Source organism: Colias croceus, chromosome 25, assembly GCF_905220415.1.
Source record: "Colias croceus chromosome 25, ilColCroc2.1".
NCBI classification, from domain to species: Eukaryota; Metazoa; Arthropoda; class Insecta; order Lepidoptera; family Pieridae; genus Colias; species Colias croceus.
The window spans coordinates 4,207,386-4,228,107 of NC_059561.1; the positions used below are offsets into that span (position 1 = coordinate 4,207,386).

The window sequence follows — 20,722 nt, forward strand, 5'->3', positions numbered from 1 at the left end:
TCCTTTCAAATTATGCAACTTTCTAATGATTTCATCTGGAGTGATATTAAACATTTCGCTAAGTTCAACATGTAGTGAATTTGTTTTTACGCGGTTTTTGTATTCTTTATTTTTGTAGTCCCACAGTATGGGACGTGCTTCAAAAGCGGTTATTAAAGCTTCTACCTCGTTTGGTGACCAGATTTTATTTTGTTTTTGTTTAGAGGACATTGTTTTGGTGAGTTCTCAACTTATCAAAATAATTCAATAAGCTGCGATTCGCTTCCGTAAGCAAACTCGAACACGTTTAGACTTGTAATTTTTAAATTTACGAAAGTTGTAAAAAATTACAGTAAGTTACTTACAACGAGTGTTTACACTTGAAAATTTATCGTAAGTAGCTTACGTAAGTGACTTACGTAAGTAAAACTTACAGGTGTAAAGGCGGCCTAAGAAGAAGTCATATTTATAACAACCTGGTGTATTATTTTATTATGCTTAGTTAGTGACAAGATCTCGAATCATCTCTCAAATATATTAATTAATTTATACAGACATACAGACAAACCTCAAAAATTCTTAAGACTGTTACATGTAGACAATATCGTAAAATTTATCACGCGTCATAAATTTAAGTAAGAAAAAAAAAATTTTTAAATAAGAAGATCTTATTATAAAAAGAGTTTTCCTCTCAACTCTTTCTATCTCTTCCCATCTCTTCCCAGATTACGCGACTTACACATATCCTACCTGCGCATATCGACACCTACCGAAAAACGTTTAAGCGCAACTTTTAACTGGGATGCGAACCGAGATCCCTCACAGAAGATAAGCATTGACGCTAAACTGGACCATCGGGGCAAATGGCATCATGCCGGCCATGCGACGTTGCATTACCCGGGGCAGGTTGTGAATGGAGAGTTTGAGTTTTTGTTGAGAGGTATGTAAAGGAAAAATAAAAGATTTTTAAGCTATTGCATAGCTTCTATCGCGGGCCTTGAGCGCGGGGACTGAATCGAGAAATTCCGTAACGAAAAAACCTCACGCTCCCCACTCCGACGGGCGGAGGTGAGGCTTGAAGGCATAGCATGCAATAGCGCAACCGCCCCAGTCCCCGAGTGACACACGGCGTTTTTTTTATTTAAATGTATTAGGTTAGTGATATTGTCGTAGTCTTAATAGTTAATTGTATTCGAAGTAATTAAGAATGTAAGTCTGAGTTTTAATTAACGAAATTAGCTTATAATTTTACTTTCTTCTTATTTTTGAAATTGTAACTATACAGATAAGAAGAGTTAATTTCGTATTCATTTTAAGTTTCACTTTGCATTTACTGATAACCTGTTTCTTATATTATAATAATCGGAGTCAGTATACCCAGCTAACCTTCCTAATATTCTCCAAATGGAAATTAATTTTTATAAAGTAAAACTATTTTATTAATACATAATCAGACAGAGATTGTGTTAATACTATGTTTTACATACTGCGCTTATTCATGATTCTTTTATACAGTACTAGCATTCCGCCCGCGGCTTTACCCGCGTTTTCAAAGAAAAACCCGCATAATTTCCGTTCTCGTGGGATTTCCGGGATAAAACCTATCCTATGTCCCGGGGTAAAAAGTAGCCTATGTACTTTCTCGGGTATCAAAATATCTCTATACCAAATGCAAATTGGTTCCGTAGTTAAGGCGTGATTGAGTTACAGATAGACCACAGAGTTACTTTCGCATTTATAATATTAGTATGGATTGTCATAAAAAATGTCTGCTGAAATTCTAGCTCTTTTTTACATAATTAACTATTTCTTTATATTCCAAAAAAAATAACATCTTTTCACCAGATTGGTACTGCGAATGGCTTGTACGCGCGGGCTGGGCTAGTCCCACCTCCATAGTGTGGCGAGTTAAAGCGTACTCAGAAGCACATGAACACACTGTATATGCGTTATTATCCAGCTTACATACGCCTTTCCCGGGATGGAAGGATACTAGCTTTAATGTTATGTATGTATTTCAAATTTCTTACCCCATTTTGAACCTTTTTCTTATATCTTTTTCATATGCCATAGTATAAATTGTATCACTTAGTATTTTGGTACTTAAGTTTAAAAACGTGTCAAAGCGTACTTAGAATTTAATAGAACGGACCATCCCAAAATACTTAAAGGACAAAACTTATGAATCCTACACCTATTTTACGCACTACAAAACTCAATGTCATATTCAAAAAATAAATATTAACAAAAATGAGAAACAACTTTTCGGCTTTATTATCATCATTAAATAATCTCTGTTCTATTTCTTTTCACTTTAAACCACCAATTACATTTTTGCATATTTTAACTAAATTTTAACACCAGGTGGCGCTACCAAGACAATTTACAGGCCATCAACGGCAGTATGAACTGGCAGGAAGACTATCTAGCGTTCAGTCTACTCGCAGACTATCTATTCACGAGCACTAAGTTCTATGGAGAAATCAATGCACTCGTTAATTCTACAATACCATCCCTGCCTAAAGCTGCCGCTATAGCTAAACATACGGTTGTGTGGAAGAAAAGTGCAGATACGCTGTTGAGTTTTCAGGTACCTCTATTGAGGAATAAAATTTTTTTTGTTTGTTTTTTCTATGTTCTGTGCGAATTCCAACCGCAGAAGAATTGCTTTTTCTCATATTTTTTTTTGTAATTGGTATCCTTATTGATACTAATTATAAGAATTAATCTGTTAAAACCAGTCAATATGAATACAAGATGGGAATCAATATGTGAAAAAATAATGTAGATAATTATAGATAAAGAAAACATTTGATAATTTGGCTGGTAAAACTATACAGAGTGCAGTGGTTAATATAAAGTGGTATCAATTTTCTGCCAAGGAAAAAATACATGGAAGTCTTCTCAGTTAAAATATTACATATTTCTAAACAATTGTTGTAATATTTTTCAGTATAACGAAGATGGTATGTTGATGATAAATTCGTCGTGGGCTATTGCCAAAGGACAAACAGCGAATAATGTAACAGGAAAAGTCACTATTATAACTCCTTTCAAAGTAAGTACCTATAATTTATATATATCAATATTAAATTTGTACACAAAATATTTATTTAAGAAAAGGAGTTTGGTTCGAATCAAAATACGTTATTGAATGAAACTTTTTTGTTTCAGGGTTATAAAAAAGGACATTTGAACACAGAATTTATCCTAGGTCATAAACGAGATATAAAAGGTGTGACGCTATTGGATTTAGAAGGCAAAGTCGTCAATATAATTGTTAATGGTAAGTTTGTGGTATAATTTAGCAAAATAACGTAGCTTCAAAATAATTAAACCTACTTGAGTGCGATTTTTTTATAAAGTTTTGTAAAGACTTAAGTTCTTCTATTTGGTGTAAATGAATGTGACTTAAGTCGGAATTTTGTTTTCCTTTTTCATAGCGTAATTGTATTAGGTATTATAAAATAAATAATATAATGATAAATAATGTCTAATAAGCTGAATGAATTCGTGTATACGCCATTGTAACCGTTTAATATAACTTAGTGTGAACACAGGCTTAGTGTGAAAAGCAGTTTATAAGGAGCCTGGGTCATTAAATGTTTGTAACAAATAATGTTTATTTATTATTTTAATAAAATTTTCTTTATGATTCAAATTGTACCATAATAAAGCAAAAAAACAAACTTTTCAATTTTATTTTTTATTTTCTCCAGGGCACATGCGTAGAATAACCAACTGTATGCTAGTTGTGAACATTACGAGTCCAATACCTCAATTTGCACATACAACCGCCAGGTTCGGGTTCATAGAGGCCGATAGGCATCTAGTGGCCATGGTTGTTACTACTAATTCTACAACTGGTAAGTGTAAAATATTAATCTATACAAATATTATAAAGAGGAAAGGTTTGTAATTATGTATGTATGTATGGTATTCTCGCATAAACTACTGGACCGATTACAAAGAAATTTAGCACACATATAGAGGGTACCTTGGATTAACACATAGGATAGGTTTTATCCCGGAAATTCCCGTGGGGAACGGAAGCTATGCGGGTTTTTTTTTGAAAACGCGGACGAAGCAGCGGGAGGAAAGCTAGTTAAATTGTAAGAAATATTTTAGCTTGATTTTAATTTATTTGGAAGAAGATTTTCACTTTCTTGTACAGTTTATCTTGCGTTGTTTTCTATATATAAACACATTAAATAATAAAAAAAATGTTTTAGCTTTTATTTACGGTCAATTACTCTTTCATTTGAGTCATATATGTACCAATGTTTAACACGCCCAAAAGTGTAAAAATTCAAAAAAAAAATCCCGAAATAAACCCACCCATCCTTAATTATTATTTCTGCGATAATTTTGACAATGTTGTTTGTAAAAGTACATTTAACTAGTGTTATATATTTGAGAGTAAAAATTAAACTTGTTTTTTTCAGGTATCGAAGTTTTACTACAACTAGTGTCGCTTCAAGACTTCAACATCTTAGGTCATGTGGCATTACCTATACAGTACTTGAACAGAGCTCTTATCACTGCTAAAAGGGCTACAGAAGAGGTAACTAGGATTCAAATCTTTATTTATACGTAACCTCTTTCTCTCATATGTTTAATAGTATGAGAGTGAAAGAGACAAAACATTACTTGGATAAAAGTGTTTGTACACACATATTGTATATCGATAAATAACTTCAAAACTTCTAGAAATATTAAAACATATTATTAACGCGCATATATTAACTTCATCTGTGTCTTTTTTTTCTAAATGAGATTTATTATACGTTAAATTAAACTTATTATTACATTTTAAAGGTGGACTTCAGAGTGGGTTGGGACAAAATGGACTTCGGTTTTACTGGCATATGGCAATGGCATTCGCTCATAGATTTTGTATATGTGTACAAATTATATACACCGTTAGATGGGTTCGAAGAAAACGGCTTGGTTCTCAAAAATGTGTACAGAAATGGGCTGGATACAGAATTATCTGTGCAACTGTCAAAACATAAGGTAAGCTGATAAATATATTTTTATCATAATATGATTAAATCTGAATCAAATAACCGATTTCAAAATGTACATACTATAAATAATTTTCGACTTTTATGTTTAATTTGTCCTTATAACTTTTTTATTTGAAGATACAACGTATATTTATATATGTATAGCCTTCCTCGATAAATGGGCTATCTAACACCGAAATAATTTTTCAAATCGGACCAGTAGTTCCTGAGATTAGCGCGTTCAAACAAACAAACAAACAAACTCTTCAGCTTTATAATATTACGGCCTTACTAATAAAAAGTTAAACAATGGATAAATTTCAACCATTTTATACCATAGCTGTGTCCTGCTCATGCTCACATGAAACGTCAATCATAAAAACAAGACAGGTTGTTGCAATAACTAATCCATTGAATAGCGAATGGGTAACATTTTATTAGTAAGACTGTAAAAGTATAGATTTTTCGTATCATAAAACAAGCGAAATATGCTTATTAACCTCAAATTTATTTCAGTTCGGTATTGCCATCCTCCTAGTCGACAATGGTAAAGGTCTAGTCGAAGTGATTAGAGACATAATGCAAAACAAGCCGCACGACCCGGATATGTTCGTGGAAAATTTCGATACTGAAGCCTCAGTCACTTTGGATACGTTATACTATCCCACTATTAAGTTCCATGCACATCTTATGAAGGTAGGTTTGTAAGAAAAATAGTGTTAGTACTGGGTGACTATATCTTTGTGTTCCTTTCAACATGGAATGCATAATAACTTATATGTTAAAAATAGAATTCACTGTTAAAATGGGCCTAATGAGATCTGCAACAATTTTTCTCTCGTATCTTAAAATTATGTGATTTAAATTGAATTTGGGCCGCCTTTCCGCACTCATTTTTGTAATTCCCAGACCCCCATTTTATAAATTGTCATATAAGTATAGTGTATCTACTCATGTTAACACAAAAGTGTGCGTGTACTAGTGTACACACGTAAGAAGTGAAACTTCTTTATGACCAACTTTCCAGAAATACATTGAATCACGCGTGCTAGGGATAAGAAAAAGATGGCGCGTAACGGAAACATGTGACACAAAATTTTTTTCCAACCCCGATAAAGAAGTTTCACTTCAATAACAATTTATACAAATACATTAGTTACTACATACTACTGCCATTCTTTCAGTATGTTGGTCCCGACGAAGAAGATATAATAGAAGCAAATGCGACTCTACACCTACCGGATAAGAAACCTATTGTATTGAAGGACGTTTTTATAATGGAGGTACGTATTTTAGTATCTGTATGTAATATTATTTTGGAAAAAATATATGTATATAGTAAATTAGTTTTAAATGATCTCTTAACTATTTATTAACAATTATCTTCCTATGTTAAAAAGGAAGGTAAAAGTTTTAAGTATTGGATGAATTAATTGACATAATAAAATTCCATTATTTAATGTCGTTCCCATTTTTTTCACAAATCTATTGATAACATACTCACAGTAATTTTCTTCAAGTTTGTAGTCGATTTCATGATACATACTCTAATGTCCTGAAAAATACTGAAACAGTAATTTATTTTATTATTATGTTAGGTACTGCAAATCTTAAAAAGTGCCACTTTACAGATTTTTTGTTTTATTTATTTCAATATATTTAATATTTTTAGCAATACACAGTGATGCGAAACACATTGGATCTAGTGACACCCTTCGAAATGGTATCACAACTGAAGTCTGTCTACACTCTGGATATAGTTTTTGGTGAAAAGTTCAATGTGACGTGCGTCGCGTTATTGTATAATGGAACTTATTGGCATGATGTAAGGTTCAATTTGCTTTGTTTTGATATAGTTATGTTTGTTTGCTTTCAATGATTGATTGAGAGGAATGAATGTGTGAAATCTGTTTACCTGAAGGCTTTAATAGATTTTGAATTGTTATAAACTTGATTTTGAGTTAAAATAGTTTGTTAATTAATATTATGCATAGTTGTAATGTTTGTTAATTAACATACTAATTAATTAATTATGCATAGTTGTGTGTTTTACATAACCCCACTTTTACGAATAACTATTTAGATGACGACGAATGTCTTGGTCTGGCAGGACACAGAAGGCTGATCACCTACTTGTCTCTTAAGAATATCGATCAGTGAAACAGATGTATGCATAATCACATCACATCACATCTCAGCTTAACATCTGGCGAGATTGTGGTCAAGCGCTTCCTATTACCAATAAAAAAAATGTATATTGCATCTGCCTCTTACCCCACTAAAGAACACGGAACTTCACACAATATCAACGACGTGTGTGAATCGTGTATCGTAAATACAAAATATATTATTAATATATTTTTCCGGGATAAAAAGTATCCTATTTTTTTTGTCCAGGATTATACCAAGTTTCATCGAAATCGAACCGTCAGTTTTTACGTGATGCCTTCACAGACAGACAGACAAAAAATTTTTTAATCACATATTTGGGTTTGGTTTCGATCCAGTAACACCCCCTGCTATTTATATTTTCAATGTACAGAATTGACCCTTCTACAGATTTATTATATGTATAGATTAAGTGATTCTGTAGTCCATATCTCGACATAGGTTACCATGGCAACACTAACCAAACATCCTTCCACAGATATCATACAAAATGTTCTACGAGTACGAAACGGGTGAGGACGATGCATATAAGTCGTATGTATCTTCAGTGGGTATAGCAACACCATTGGCAGTGTTGCCAGCTCTAGAGGCCCGTGTTACCGCTAGACTGGAGGGCAATTTGTGGAAAATGTCCGCCGGTATTGCCATGCCGTCGTTCACTGTGCAGGCGAATGCTAGACTTGAGGTATATACATACACACTAACAGCAGACGTATAGAAACCTCATTTATACATACACACTTACCGCAGATATGCAAGCAGTTAATTTACTTTTGGATGAAACAATTGTTGTAATATAAATTGACATCATGTAAGATTCTACGCTCTAAAATAAAATATTTTTTTTACTAACACATAAAAAATTTTTTCCTCTAAACTGATTAAAAAAAATGCAAATTATAGCATAATATTCCAAAGTTCATCAAAATTCACTAACATCCGAATGAATCACAATTGTAATAATACGCATTCGCATAAAAAATCTCATAAAAATAAATAAAAATTAAATATCTTTGACAGTTGGACGATCCGTTCGTAGAAACATCTGGAAGCCTCAACCTAACTTCATTATATTTGGAAGACTATTTTATCAAGATGGAGTTTAAAAAAGATTTTTCTGACGTTGAGAACATTTTAGGAGGAGGTATTCAAGTGCTGCAGGGTGAACATGATAACTATGTAAGTGTAATTATTATGTACTAGCTTTCCGCCTGCGGCCTTGCCCGCATAGTTCCCGTTCCCGTGGGATTTCCGGGATAAAACCTAGCCTATGTTGCTTAGTGAAGATGCAGCTTTCTAATGGTGAAATAATTTTTGAAATCTGTCCAGTAGTTTATGTGTGAAAACCATACATACATAATAACAAACATTTCCTCTATAAAATATTTATTAAGTATGACAGCCACATAATATGTTTAAGATTTAAAAACTTTAATTATAAAAATTGATATTATGAGAGATCATATTATTATTATTTCTACATAATTCCTGCATAAATTTAATTTATTATTATGTATATATTTATTTATGAACTCGGATCGGACTGTAAGGTAATGCAAAAAATATTCTTGGTAACCAAGCCACATGGAAGATGCCTTTCCTTAAATAAACACAACCAGGCTAAAAACATTGCTAAGGCCGGCTTTTGTGCATTTATTAATTAAAAACATCATTTACTCTGTATATATATACTTAATACGTTTTTTTGCATTAAAGCATTATAAATATTTTTTTTATACATATTTTTGTGTCTTTCTTATCACATTATTTAGTTTTTTATTCTTACCGCACAATGAAGAATAAATAACTAACTTTTAAATAAAAATTCCGCAGATATTCGCAGACGCAGTATGGCGTCCCCCACCATCCCGCAGCATCCGATTCAAAGCCCGAGGAGCTTTAGCCCCAGTTCTATCTCCAGCAGAAGTCATTCTCTTCTTCAGTGATGAAGATCAACAGAGATCTCTTACTGTGGATCTCAATAGTGAAGAGAAGATCTATTCGTTGAAAGCTGACCAATGGCCGACGTCCTTGAATATTGCGATTAGCAGCCCGCATAAAGGGTTTAGGTGAGTGACGTTTTTTAAGTCAATCTCTTTTTGGGTGAAAAATAGGTGACCATTTTTTGGCAATTATTTTATTGTTAACTGTTTCGTTGTATAAATAGAAAATATATTTGGAAGACAGTCTATCAAATAAAATAGTGGAAAACTGTCTAATAGTTAGAATGTTTGTTATTATCTACAAGGGAGATATATAGAATTGCCACAAGGCAGCATCCTCGGCCCGAGTCTATTTTTAATTTATGTGAACGATTTGTGTGATATTAAATTGCAAAATGGTGCTATATTCTCTTATGCAGATGATACGGCATTGGCTTTCTCGTCTAAAACCTGGCTCGAAACTTATAATCTTGCACAGCAAGGCTTCAATTCTGTTTTACATTGGTTAGATAAAAATGTGCTGACCTTAAATGTCAAAAAGACAAAATTAGTAAATTTTGCAATACGCAATGACAAATCTGATATTAATCACCTCCAAATTTTAGTTCCTTCTATCATGAATCCATCGAGTCCAGCTGTTATCGAAAGAGTATCATCTATCAAATATCTCGGCATCATTGTTGACTCTTCGCTAGCTTTTAAGGAGCATATAGAAACTGTTGGTAATAGGATACGAAAACTTTTGTACATTTTTAGGCAACTACGCTCATCAGCTGACATTTCAATTATGAAAATGGTATATATAGCGCTGTGCCAGTCTGTTATATTGTATGGAATTGAATCTTGGGGTGGTACATATAAATCTTATCTAATTCAGCTTGAACGTGCTCAAAGGGCAGCTTTAAAGGTTTGCTTTCATAAGCCTCGTTTATATCCAACAGCAGAATTATACAAACTATCTCAAGTACTAACAGTTCGCCAATTATTTATTCTTAAAACTGCGTTAAAACAACACAGTTCTACTCCTTACAATCCCCTTACTGAGCGTCGCAATTACTTATTAGCTCCGACAATTAGACTAAATACTTCTTTCAGTCACAGATTCTTTTTATTTCTTGGCCCTTACATTTATAATAAACTCCAAAATATTCTATCTGTACATTCTTTAAACTATCACAAACTGAAAATTTTACTTGATAACTGGCTACAGGGACTTTCATACGCTGAGACTGAGACCTTTTTAGACTCATTTATCTAATTCGTTCAAATTAAGATTTCAGATGTTTACCACACGCATTCAAACTCACTCACACTTACTCACTCGTCACAATCACTCACACTTCATCCGGGTAGACTTTTGCATGTTTAATTTTAGTTTTTTTTGTATCATTTTATTTTTATATATTTTTTGCTAATGTAACTAAAGTAATTTAATTCTTAAGCTACATAGTTTCTTTCTTTGGCTTAATTATAATGTTGTGTTCATCCGAGTGGTGGAGACCTGGTGACCTGTATTACAGGTTTTACACCTACCACAGGCACCAGCTTTCTACACCTTGTATATGTTGCCTGTATGTATAATTTGTATTGTAAAAGGAAGAAATAAATAAAGATTATTATTATTATTATAGAAACTATTTATTTTACGCCTTAATTCTATACTTCTTACACAAAATTGCCATGCCATTCATTCATCTAACTTTATATAGTGTATTTTGTTTTTTCTTAAAGGGCAATGAAAATACTAAGTGAATTCGACGGTGACGACATACGAGGATCCTTTGTAACCGACACCACTGAATATGGTATCACTGGGAAAATACTTAATCGAGAACCGCTAGAGGTAGGTTATTTACACCATTATAATATAAAAACTTTCTGTCACGATTTTAGATTTTTTTAATTTTATAAAAATTCTGTACCTGTCATGATCATATTTGTTACCATAATAGAAAGGAGGTGCAAAAAAATAATTCCGCTTATGAATTGAATTCTTTGATCATTTTTATTTCTATTTTCTATCACCTCACTAACAAAAATCTTACTTTACTGGTTTCATATAAACTTCGTAAAATTTGAAAGCTTCTAAAACATTTAAACGGTAAAAGATATACATATGTAGATGAAGATATATATATATATATATAGAGATACTAGCTTTCCGCCCGCGGCTTCGCCCGGTAGTCAAAGAAAAACCCGCATAGTTCCCGTTCCCGTGGGATTTCCGGGATAAAAACTATCCTATGTCCCGGGGTAAAAAGTAGCCTATGTCCTTTCTCGGGTAACAAAATATCTCTATACCAAATTTCATGCAAATTGGTTCAGTAGTTAAGGCGTGATTGAGTAACAGACAGACAGACAGAGTTAATTTCGCATTTATAATATTATAGTATGGATATAGATATGTGTTGATGGAGTTATTAGCAAAAAAAAATTACTTTGGTTTTTTTGTCTGTAAAAAGTAAATCTTATTTTTTCAGGTATCCCTAACCCTGGTGCCAAAAGGCCAAGGACAACCAATAACAATACGTATGAAATACGAAACTACTGCTACATTGTACAGTTTCTCTGCTCACATAGTTGGACCAATACAATCTACTGTGCACGCTAAAATTGAGACTGAGAGCAATTTTACTGATATTTACTTTAAGGTAAGTTACGAATGTTTTTAAGGAATTAAAGCTGTATAATATATTAAAAATGGCGATATTCCAATATCTATATTATAAGAAATTACACGTGAGGCCGGGTTAAATATTAGTTTGAATGTAATAAGAATGTACTGCGATTCTACACAGCTACCTAATTGATGAAGGTAGTTCATACAAATCGCAGCGAGTCAACGACTATTAGTAAAGTGAGGGTAGTTGGGTCGAACGTCGTATAAACAACGTCCGAGCCCCCCCCCCCCCCCGCCCCAGGCACGATTCGTACGAATGCGTCACGAGACAAAGGAAAGCGGCAATTTATAGTTTTCGACAGCTAAACATGTTTTGACAGGAAATAGTGACAACTATTCATCCACAAAAATGTTAAATCAAAAGTTACGTCTTAAAGTATATTGTAAGATATTGAAGAAAAACTAATATGGGGTGGAAAAGTTATCAAATCATCTAATTTTGTTCATTTGTGAAACACTTAAAATTTCATACTACCGTCAATTTAACAAAAACCGAATATTCGACTTAAGCTATGTCTTACCAGTCGTGGCACAACTAAGCATATGTACCCTTTTTGCTTATTATAATGTAATTTTTAAGTGATTGAATTAAAAATTTATTTTCCACGTCTTTTTAGGTGGACATGCCTCAAGTGAAAAGTCGTGAGATTTACTTCAAAAGTCGCGTGGATTCGTATCCCGGACTGCGACATGTTGTGAGCGTACAAGCAGCCACTCCGCTAGAGAGATTGAAGTTTGTTAAAGGGGATACTGATTTTGTGTAAGTAGTATAATTGTAGTAATATCGGTACTAGTAGTAGTAGTAATTATAAGAAATTACACTCGAGGCCGGGTTAAATATTAGTTTGTAATAAGAATGTACTGTGATTCTACACAGCTACCTAATTGATGTAGGTAGTTGATAAAAAATCACAGCAAGTCAACGACTATTAGCAAAGTGAGGGTAGTTGGGTCGAACGTCGTATAAACAACTTCCGAGCCCCTAGGCACGATTCGTACGAATGCAATTTATAGTATTCGACAGCTAAACATGTTTTGACAAGAAATAGTGACACATCCACAAAAATATTAAATCAAAAGTTATGTACCTCTTATAATATAATACTTACTTTTGCCCACGGATAAAACTTTCATCCCTTATTGATATAATTATACTATAATTTTTGTTTTTGGAAAGAAAATGACCAATCTTTGAAAGATAGACTTTTGCATTTATAGTGATGTTCTTTCCAATATTAAAACGTTAATTTAAATACGTTACCAAAAAATAGTATGGATGATTTTAAAAATAATAATGTGGCAATATAATATGCAATATGTTATTTAAAATTGTAAAAATGAGGGTTATATTATTATGGCCATTCGACTCGTGTCGGCAGCCAAGACTCGGTTTGGGTCGCAGAGCTAGTTAAGCTTGATATTATGGCCATTGAAAATTGTTTAAAGCAAATAATTTAATAAATTACCTATTTATGTTTATAGTTTCGGCCCAGAAAGTGGTTATTTACTTGGAAAATACGAACTACCGGATATGAAAGGTGATGGTGACTTGAAATGGAGTTTCTTGCTTGAAGACTTGTACATAAAGGTATGTGTAATATTATAGAAAATCAACTTAATTCAAAAGTGTAAAAGTATAGAAATTATGTCCATTTACCACCTCTTTGAATTTTTGTATTGGATTTTTTCAAAAACGATATTTGCTGAAATGCAAAACCAATCTAGTTAAAATACAATTTACTGATAGCTTATGGAACGTATTAAAATATATACTGTTTTACGTAGACTTTTACGTGCTTCCATGGAAAAACATCAGTAATTTTTGCTAACGTTCAAGCAAAAAATTACTTAAAAAAATTGGTTGTCTGTAAAGTCGGTTTACTGACGATAGGTGAACGTGACAACGATTGTGCTTCTTTGTCGCTCGTTCCGCGCTCTCGCTCGCACTTCAAGCCTTACATGGAACGCCTCAGAGCGAGGTAACGCCGCATGAGTCATGTTTTTTCGTGCGTGCAGCCGGCTCTATCGAATTATAAGACGTTGTCACGTCAAAATTTGGTTCCTTATAGTTTAAATAAACTGATCGTTTTTCTTTATTCAAATTAATTTTTTATTTTCTCCTTGAAGGCGGTAGGTCACCAATTGGTCAAAGAACTACAAAGGAGTGTCGACTTGGACATATATTATGGTAATAATACTGAAGAAGGGCTAATTTTAACCAATGCTGGCTTCAGTATGGATCTTGATAAAGTTTGGCAGTAAGTTTATTTTTCTATATAATATGTAAAATGTCAGAATATCAAAATGAATTTAATTCTAAGGTCAAATTGATAACCGTTAATTTAAAATGTTATATTTTGTACGCATGACAACAACATTCACAATAAACAATAATTAATTTCTATGTCTTATTTTAGTATCAATAATTTTTAACCGTTTAAATTTATCTTTTGTTAATAGCCTATTATTTAAGTTATTTTGACCCATTATAACATGTTTTTAATGGTAAGCGCTATTCATGATGCGAAAAAGTCGCCCATTTTCCATTAAGAATTAAACTTATTTTGCCTAAAATTTTCAGGATAGGAGCAAACGCATCATTCGGTATGATGATGGACAAACGTATAAAGCTCATAGTTAATGCTATTCTACCAAAACCGAATATAGATGTACACACGCTATACATTGAAGGTAATACAGGGAAGCCAAATGATCCTGGGCTAAAATTAGACGCATTGTATACAACTGATGCTACTAAAGTCAAAGCTGGGGTTCAAGGAAAGGTAATGTATTTATTTCTAATAAAGAAAAAATTAGCGCATAAATTTTAAACAATTTTTGGGTTTTTTTTTTACTTGAATTGGTATTTGAAACAGGTGCACAGATTTTGGTAATTCTTTAACTGTTAGTTATATCTTTGATAGTAAAAGACAGACAAATATTTTTATGTATGACAAATCTTGTTATGTTATTAATGCTATTTATATATTCTCGAACATAATACATAACGTTATCTATATCTTATCTTTAACATCTTTTTAACAGGTACTTAATCTCGAAGAAAGTTTCGACGCGAACGCTACATTCATTTGGACAGCAAACTCCATATACAAAGTTGTAGACAACATTGTATCCTACAAATGGGATATAAATGGCTCAAAATATATCGACTATTCGTTAAACACTCCGATTTATGAAGATAAACCCACTTTGACGGTCAAGGGATCGTATCAAAAGGATATGTTGCATAGCTATCATGTTATTAAGTAAGTACTTAAGTAGGAGGATGATTTTTCCAGAATTTTCCTATATTACTTTTAAGATTAAAAAAATTGGTTGGCTAAAAACAATTTTGTTTTTTAGTTCGTTATACCACTGTTCTAAATAAGAATTGTTTGAAACATTATAATAAATTGTAGCATGCTTATAGATGGAATCTATTAGATATATTTCTTCCCAAAAATTGTATACCACTTCTTATTCTAACTAAATAATTCCTTATTAATTTTTTTTCTTCAATAATACATTAGTCAATATCAAAAACCACAAGCTTCATATTTTCTGCAATGAAAATGACGAAAGGACCATATTTAATGCTTCATTTTTCTGTTTATTATTAAACGTAATTAATACAAAAATAACTGCCACTAAGATTCTTGTCTTATAGTTTTTCTTATCTCGGTCTCTTTCTCTACCTTTCTCTAATTTTCTCTTATTGTGCCAATAACTTTAAAATTTCCGTTTTCTACAGGGGTCGTATGCATCGTCCAGGTAATAGCCAAGTGGGAGAAGTAGATGTTCGTTATGGCGGCTTGATACACACGGATGGACATTTCAATGTGTCTACACCTTTCCAAACATTACCTTGGTTGAAATCTATCTTTAATGTAAGTTATTTTCCTTAACAGATATGTTTGGTCATATAAGAATTCAGAATACCTCCAGTTATTTGGTAATTCTAGGCCATTTACCAGATCACGAAATTTAAATCCAATAATTAATTTTTGAATGAAAGAATATCACGCTGTTAAGATTCACAACATTTTTGGTTTATGACATTAGTAGGAATATAAATGTTATGATTGAAGTCTGTCCATGTAACATTCACACCTAGGAACTTTTTCTTCTAAAATATATTTTTCTCACCAAAAAACTTATTAATAGAAGTAAATTACAAATCTAAAGCTGACATCTAATTACTACTTTACAGATCAACAACCTAGAAGAGGTATCCGACAACAAAGTAGACCTTTTCTGGCCAAACAAAACGGCATCAGTGAATACATCGCACACGTACCATAAGAAAAACACGGGTTTCACACAAGCGGGCACCATATCACTTTCCATTCCATTGAACACTCAGCACTTGGTCAATACGGAATACTTCTATGTACAAGAGAACAAATGGAGCAATGGAAACGGTACAATTGATTTTGACTCGGAAAGATTTTTGAAGGCGTCCTTCAATCAGATACTTAGTAAGAGTGAGAGGGACTTGGATTTGGCGACAACGGATATTGAAGTGGAAAATGAACATATACCCGCGGGGGTTAAATATATACATGAGTATGATGATACGGGGAATACTGTAAGTTTCTTTTTATATTACTTTACTAGCTTTCCGCCCGCGGCTTCGCCCGCGTTTTCAAAGAAAAACCCGCATACTTCCCGTTCCCGAGGGATTTCCGGGATAAAACCTATCCTATCTCTCAAGTTGGATCGAACTGCACATGGTGTGCGAATTTTATTACAATCGGTTAAGTGGTTTAGGAGTCCATTGAGGACAAACATTGTGACACGAGTCTTATAATTATAATATATTACTTTATTATGCTGTACTCTGATACAATATTTTAATATCACTAGTAAAAACGATTTAAAATTCAAGGATTTTGCGCTGAACATGTTAATTAACAGATAATATGAAATTCAGATCACACTTACAACCCTGCTAAGAAAAAATACAAGAAAGACTTGTTATTGCCTAAATTTATTCTTCTATGCTGACAATTCAACAATCCTGATTTAACTAATTACTTATACAAAGCGATACCAATTAAATTGAAATAATAACCACATATACTATACTAATATTATAAAGAGGAGAGGTTTGTATGTACGTATGTATGTATGGTTTTCACGCATAAACTACTGAACCGATTACAATGAAATTTAGCACATATAGAGAGGGTAACTTGGATTAACACATAGGATAGGTTTTATCCTGGAAATCCCACGGGAATGGGAACTATGCGGGTTTTCCTTTGAAAACGCGGGCGAAGCCGCAGGCGGAAATCTAGTGTTACATATAGAGTACACAACAATCTTATTTTTATTCAAATTACAGGACGTAAAGCAAGCGACAGTGTTCCACCTGAAAAACGCGACAAAATTCAACGTCACTGGCAAGCTCGATATCCACACATATGACATCGGAAAACGTATGAAGTTCACAGCACTGCACGGGAATAGAACCTGGAACTTGGAGAACACGTACGAAGCTGTGGATAAGGAATTGAGACAGGGGAGCAAAGTGGCCTGGGCGGAGGATGTGTGGCTGCAGTATAATGTGCATGTCACTAACTTGAGTGTGGTGAGTTTTAAGATAAATTAAACCGGTCAAGTGCGAGTCGAACTAGGGTCGAATTTTCTTGTTAGTGACAGAATTTTCATCATAGGATCAGTACTTGAATTAGATTAAAACTAGACCATGACGGTAGTTCAAAATGTTAAACTACATCTATACCATTTTAATAATGTATATGTGTGGAAAGGTCTGGAAGTTTTTTTTTTTTTTTATTACCGTAGATTTACTAACTGCGCCATAACTTATATTATAAGACTGTATTGATCAAAATTTCCTTTCATTATATTTACTCATTACATAGTATTTGATTTACATATAATTTAGATAAATAATGTATGTATTCTATCATAAATTATTCCATTTCTTTCATATTCTTCAATAGGAAGACACAGAATCCCAACAAGTAGTCATGGACGTGCAATACCCATTGCGGAATTTCCGTGTTTCCGCCATATATCGCTTACAAGACGCACTATTGGACGGAAAAGCGGATTTACTGTGGAATGTGCGCGCGGAAAATAAAACTGCGGAAATCAGTGGCCACTGGGAAAGTCCGCCCACTGCTGAGGGGAACTTGCATAATGTGCACTTGGCTTTATCTCATCCGTCATTTAGAAAGGTATATTGTGAATTAAGGTTGTTAATTAAGAAATATTCGCTTAATATTTTTAAGTGGATAAGAATGAAGCATAGTAGTTAGAAATATCACTGAAAAATTTGCTAACCTACTTATTTATTTTTTGGAAATTTTATAAATGCACATTGGACATGGCTTGAACAAGAATGAGAAAATGCACGCTTTAATCCATTCTTTACCAATAATAGATTTCCTTCAAACACAAAATAAGTATTAAAATATTGGATTACATTTATTTATTATTACAACAATATAGTTAGGTCATCAATACATGCAACTCTTACGAAAATAATTCAAATTTTCTTCCAGGATGTCACACTAAAAGGCCAATACCTCAGTTCTCCAGAAGTAATGTCGAATATATCTTTAGAACTACAATACTCTGAATACGAGAACGAATACCTCAAACTCAACTCAATATTAACTGACAACTCAAATGGACCAATCAGAGATTACAAATTCGCGCTAAAATGTACGCATCCATCAACTAATTTGGACTTGGATATGAAATCTGATATAAATATACACAGTAGATGGTACCATTTGAGCAACTACTATAGGTTCCAGAAATCTTTGTTCTATGAAAAACTGAGGAGTAATAAACTGCTGGTGGATTTGAACACTAGCGCTATTAATTGGGAGGTAAGAAGTGTTTTATTTATATGTTAAAAAAATTGACAAAAAATGGCACTAATGCAAGATGAAGCCAATAAAATATGCAATCGTTATGATGAATAGCAAAAAATACAGAATTTAACAGAACTATGTACTTATACGGGAATTATTCATAATATGAGTACCTAGTTTTATTAATTTCTGTCTCTTAAAGATTTCGAAACACGTAAAGTAATAAAGACAGACAATAAATTAAATTAAGTTTTAAAACTAATAACTGGTACATTCTTTTATCTACTTTCTTATCATACATTATTTGGTCATTGTATTTAGTTATTATTTTTGTCAAATTCAAAACGGGCAATTATTTCCTGAATCCATTTTTTTTTTCATATTTTATACACAATAACTTTTTTTACAGCGAGCAAACGAAACATACTTCTACAAAGTGAACGGTACATGGTCACTCATGTACCCACAATATGGAATACGTGGTTTGGTAGCGAGACCCAACGCTAATGATACTGTTATAGCTACGCTTTCTATGGTGGATAAGTCGTTAATAGCGCATTATAATAGCACGGATGGTGAGTAGTTTTGAAGAAAAATGGGCTAGATATATGTATTATACTGGACGTATAATTTTCGTATTTCCCTATTTTGTCTCCCTTTTTACTTGTAAAAAGCCCAACAATGGCACATTTAATATCCCAGAAATGTGACATTTTATTTTTAACCAAATAACGAAATTTAATCATTTAAATATAATTTAATTTTCAATTTTTTATGACGACTATCTCGAGTAAAATTTACCACAAAATGAGAAATTCCACAAAATTTGTACTAAACGGCTTAAAAAGCTATCAGGTCCTAATTAACCGATAGAATTGTAATTTAGTCTTTAATACTTACATGTTTAACACTAATTTCTATTACAGACATATCATTCCATTTAATCGGCGAAATTATCGACACTCGCTCCGCCCACCTGAACGCGTGGCGGAACTATGATGACGTCACCACTGTCGATCTAGCTTCATACATACGTTTGAACCATTCGCGTCTATTAACTAGCGCTGTTGTATGGAGACCAGAGATATTCAGCGAAATTAAATCACAAGCTGTGTATTCTCTGAAACTTCTATATGGCCAAGTTAACGAAACTCTAGTAATTATTAAAGAAGCGCCCATGGAAGCTCATCTTGCTTTACGAAATATATGGAGTGACGCAAAACCCAGAGTACGAGATTTCTTAGACGATTTGAACGACTTACACGTTATAAAAGACGATTTAGATGACTTCGAAAGATTCTTGAACCAGTCGTATGATAATAATGACTTCTACGTCAAAGATATTGTGGAATTCACATATTATGTGTTAGATGAAATGGCGATACGTAACCATTTGGAGCATTTGCCCGGTTTCGTCAACGATATGTGGGGAATGATGGGCAATACAAGTAAATCGATAAAAGACAGTCTCACATACGTCATTGAGTCAATTAAAAAGGCATACGCGAACTTCCTAGATACAGTTAACAAAATTCTAGAAGCAGATTTGATGGAATTAGTATCGGATAGATTGGAAGCCATGATTTTGCAATACGATAACTTTATAAGGGACTTGCATATGAGGTTCTTAGAATATTGGGAAGATACTTGGGTTAATGCGACGACAAGATTGTCTAAATATTGGCATGAGTTACTGAAATCTATAGAGCCGTTGTTTTTCAAAATGTTGCATTATACTGAAGCTTTCGTGGTTGCTATTTGGAGAGAAGTGATGGATTTCTTCCATGAAAGGACGCATGAATTGACGGACACACCGTACTTTAACTATGTGTCGACGTTTGGTCATGAAATGGACAAGTAAGTATAGAAGAAGACATATTTATGCTAAGGTTAAAGTTTAAATATAGAATCCAATATCTTTAATATTGTATTTGAATTATCTTACATGAAATCGAATATTTCACATACATTTAGTTTGCTTAAAATTATCCTTGAAAATATGCAAGAAAGGCAATTTCAATGTAATATAAATATGTTATCCAAAAGTATTCAGTTACTTGGATTTTTCAAAATTATGTCGTAAGTCTAAGT

At 33.0% G+C, this 20,722-nt stretch overlaps 1 protein-coding gene across 1 annotated transcript in view; it reads left to right on the forward strand.

Annotated features, from left to right (window-relative positions):
* The window catches only part of LOC123703141 (apolipophorins), a 67,623-nt gene that overhangs the window by 35,115 nt on the left and 11,786 nt on the right, over positions 1-20,722 (forward strand). Inside the window, exons 28-55 of the mRNA XM_045651044.1 lie at positions 705-919; positions 1,825-1,987; positions 2,344-2,569; positions 2,933-3,037; positions 3,154-3,265; positions 3,699-3,845; positions 4,425-4,543; positions 4,798-4,995; positions 5,505-5,684; positions 6,173-6,271; positions 6,661-6,813; positions 7,636-7,842; positions 8,178-8,336; positions 8,991-9,226; positions 10,832-10,943; positions 11,581-11,751; positions 12,398-12,540; positions 13,263-13,368; positions 13,908-14,038; positions 14,362-14,563; positions 14,826-15,046; positions 15,532-15,667; positions 15,991-16,368; positions 17,128-17,373; positions 17,750-17,986; positions 18,314-18,646; positions 19,041-19,206; positions 19,558-20,488. Of these exons, the coding sequence (XP_045507000.1) occupies positions 705-919; positions 1,825-1,987; positions 2,344-2,569; positions 2,933-3,037; positions 3,154-3,265; positions 3,699-3,845; positions 4,425-4,543; positions 4,798-4,995; positions 5,505-5,684; positions 6,173-6,271; positions 6,661-6,813; positions 7,636-7,842; positions 8,178-8,336; positions 8,991-9,226; positions 10,832-10,943; positions 11,581-11,751; positions 12,398-12,540; positions 13,263-13,368; positions 13,908-14,038; positions 14,362-14,563; positions 14,826-15,046; positions 15,532-15,667; positions 15,991-16,368; positions 17,128-17,373; positions 17,750-17,986; positions 18,314-18,646; positions 19,041-19,206; positions 19,558-20,488 (5,832 nt within the window). The remainder of the gene's footprint in view (positions 1-704; positions 920-1,824; positions 1,988-2,343; positions 2,570-2,932; positions 3,038-3,153; positions 3,266-3,698; positions 3,846-4,424; positions 4,544-4,797; positions 4,996-5,504; positions 5,685-6,172; positions 6,272-6,660; positions 6,814-7,635; positions 7,843-8,177; positions 8,337-8,990; positions 9,227-10,831; positions 10,944-11,580; positions 11,752-12,397; positions 12,541-13,262; positions 13,369-13,907; positions 14,039-14,361; positions 14,564-14,825; positions 15,047-15,531; positions 15,668-15,990; positions 16,369-17,127; positions 17,374-17,749; positions 17,987-18,313; positions 18,647-19,040; positions 19,207-19,557; positions 20,489-20,722) is intronic.